Genomic DNA, 801 nt, shown 5'->3' on the forward strand with positions numbered 1-801 from the left:
ACCAGCTGATTATATTTCTATTGTATCTAATTTATTCACAAACCAAGAAGTATTGACAAAAATATTTGCCATTATACATATGAATTTTTTACTATTGTACTTATTGACTTTTTTTCCTTCCAGCCTCACTTCCTGGCCAGCACATAACACTCAACATTACAAGCGTTGAGACAGAGTGCTCATATGACCACATTTATGTATACGATGGCGAGACCTATGACTCCCCAACACTAGGTGTATTCTCAGGCAACACCACCCTTCCCCCTCCAGTAACAGCCAGCTCAGGGGCGATGCTCATCCTGCTGTACTCAGACCCCAACTATGCTCTAGATGGCTTTGTGGCGGAGTATTACGTAACAGGTTTGTTTTGGTAGTATGGATTGTGGTCAGTGTACATGTATGTTGTATTAATCAAGTGGAGGTTAGGAGGAGAGTGAGGAGACAGAGAAAGATTTTAACTGTTTTGCTTTTAGTTTCACACAGATTCATAGGAAAATGGTCACAAAAAAAATAGAAATTGATTCATTAAGCTCTTTATTCCAAGACTGTATAAGACTGAAAGCATAAACTCAAGCCATTACTCCTAGAACTTCATGAAAATATGAAATTTCTTTTATGATCATGCTGTTTACTTCTCCTTTTATCAGAGGGCCTTGTAGCTTTCTAAAGTACTGTTTGTGCTGGCTCCAACTAGATTTCATTGTGCAGTCTAGACAAAGGTATCTTGTGTAATGTTCTTGAGCTTGCACATTTATTAACATATTTCATCATCCTCGCTTGCTTTCATTCTCCCAAGTTAAG

At 38.1% G+C, this 801-nt stretch overlaps 1 protein-coding gene across 1 annotated transcript in view; it reads left to right on the top strand.

The window, feature by feature from the left end:
- LOC119586148 (multiple epidermal growth factor-like domains protein 8) overlaps positions 1–801 on the top strand; it is a gene marked incomplete in the record, with an annotated part of 25,388 nt that overhangs the window by 2,809 nt on the left and 21,778 nt on the right. Inside the window, 1 exon segment of the mRNA XM_037934841.1 lies at positions 124–360. Within this exon segment, the coding sequence (XP_037790769.1) occupies positions 124–360 (237 nt within the window).

The sequence above is a fragment of the Penaeus monodon genome, chromosome 21 (genome assembly GCF_015228065.2).
Source record: "Penaeus monodon isolate SGIC_2016 chromosome 21, NSTDA_Pmon_1, whole genome shotgun sequence".
In the NCBI taxonomy this organism is placed as follows: domain Eukaryota; kingdom Metazoa; phylum Arthropoda; class Malacostraca; order Decapoda; family Penaeidae; genus Penaeus; species Penaeus monodon.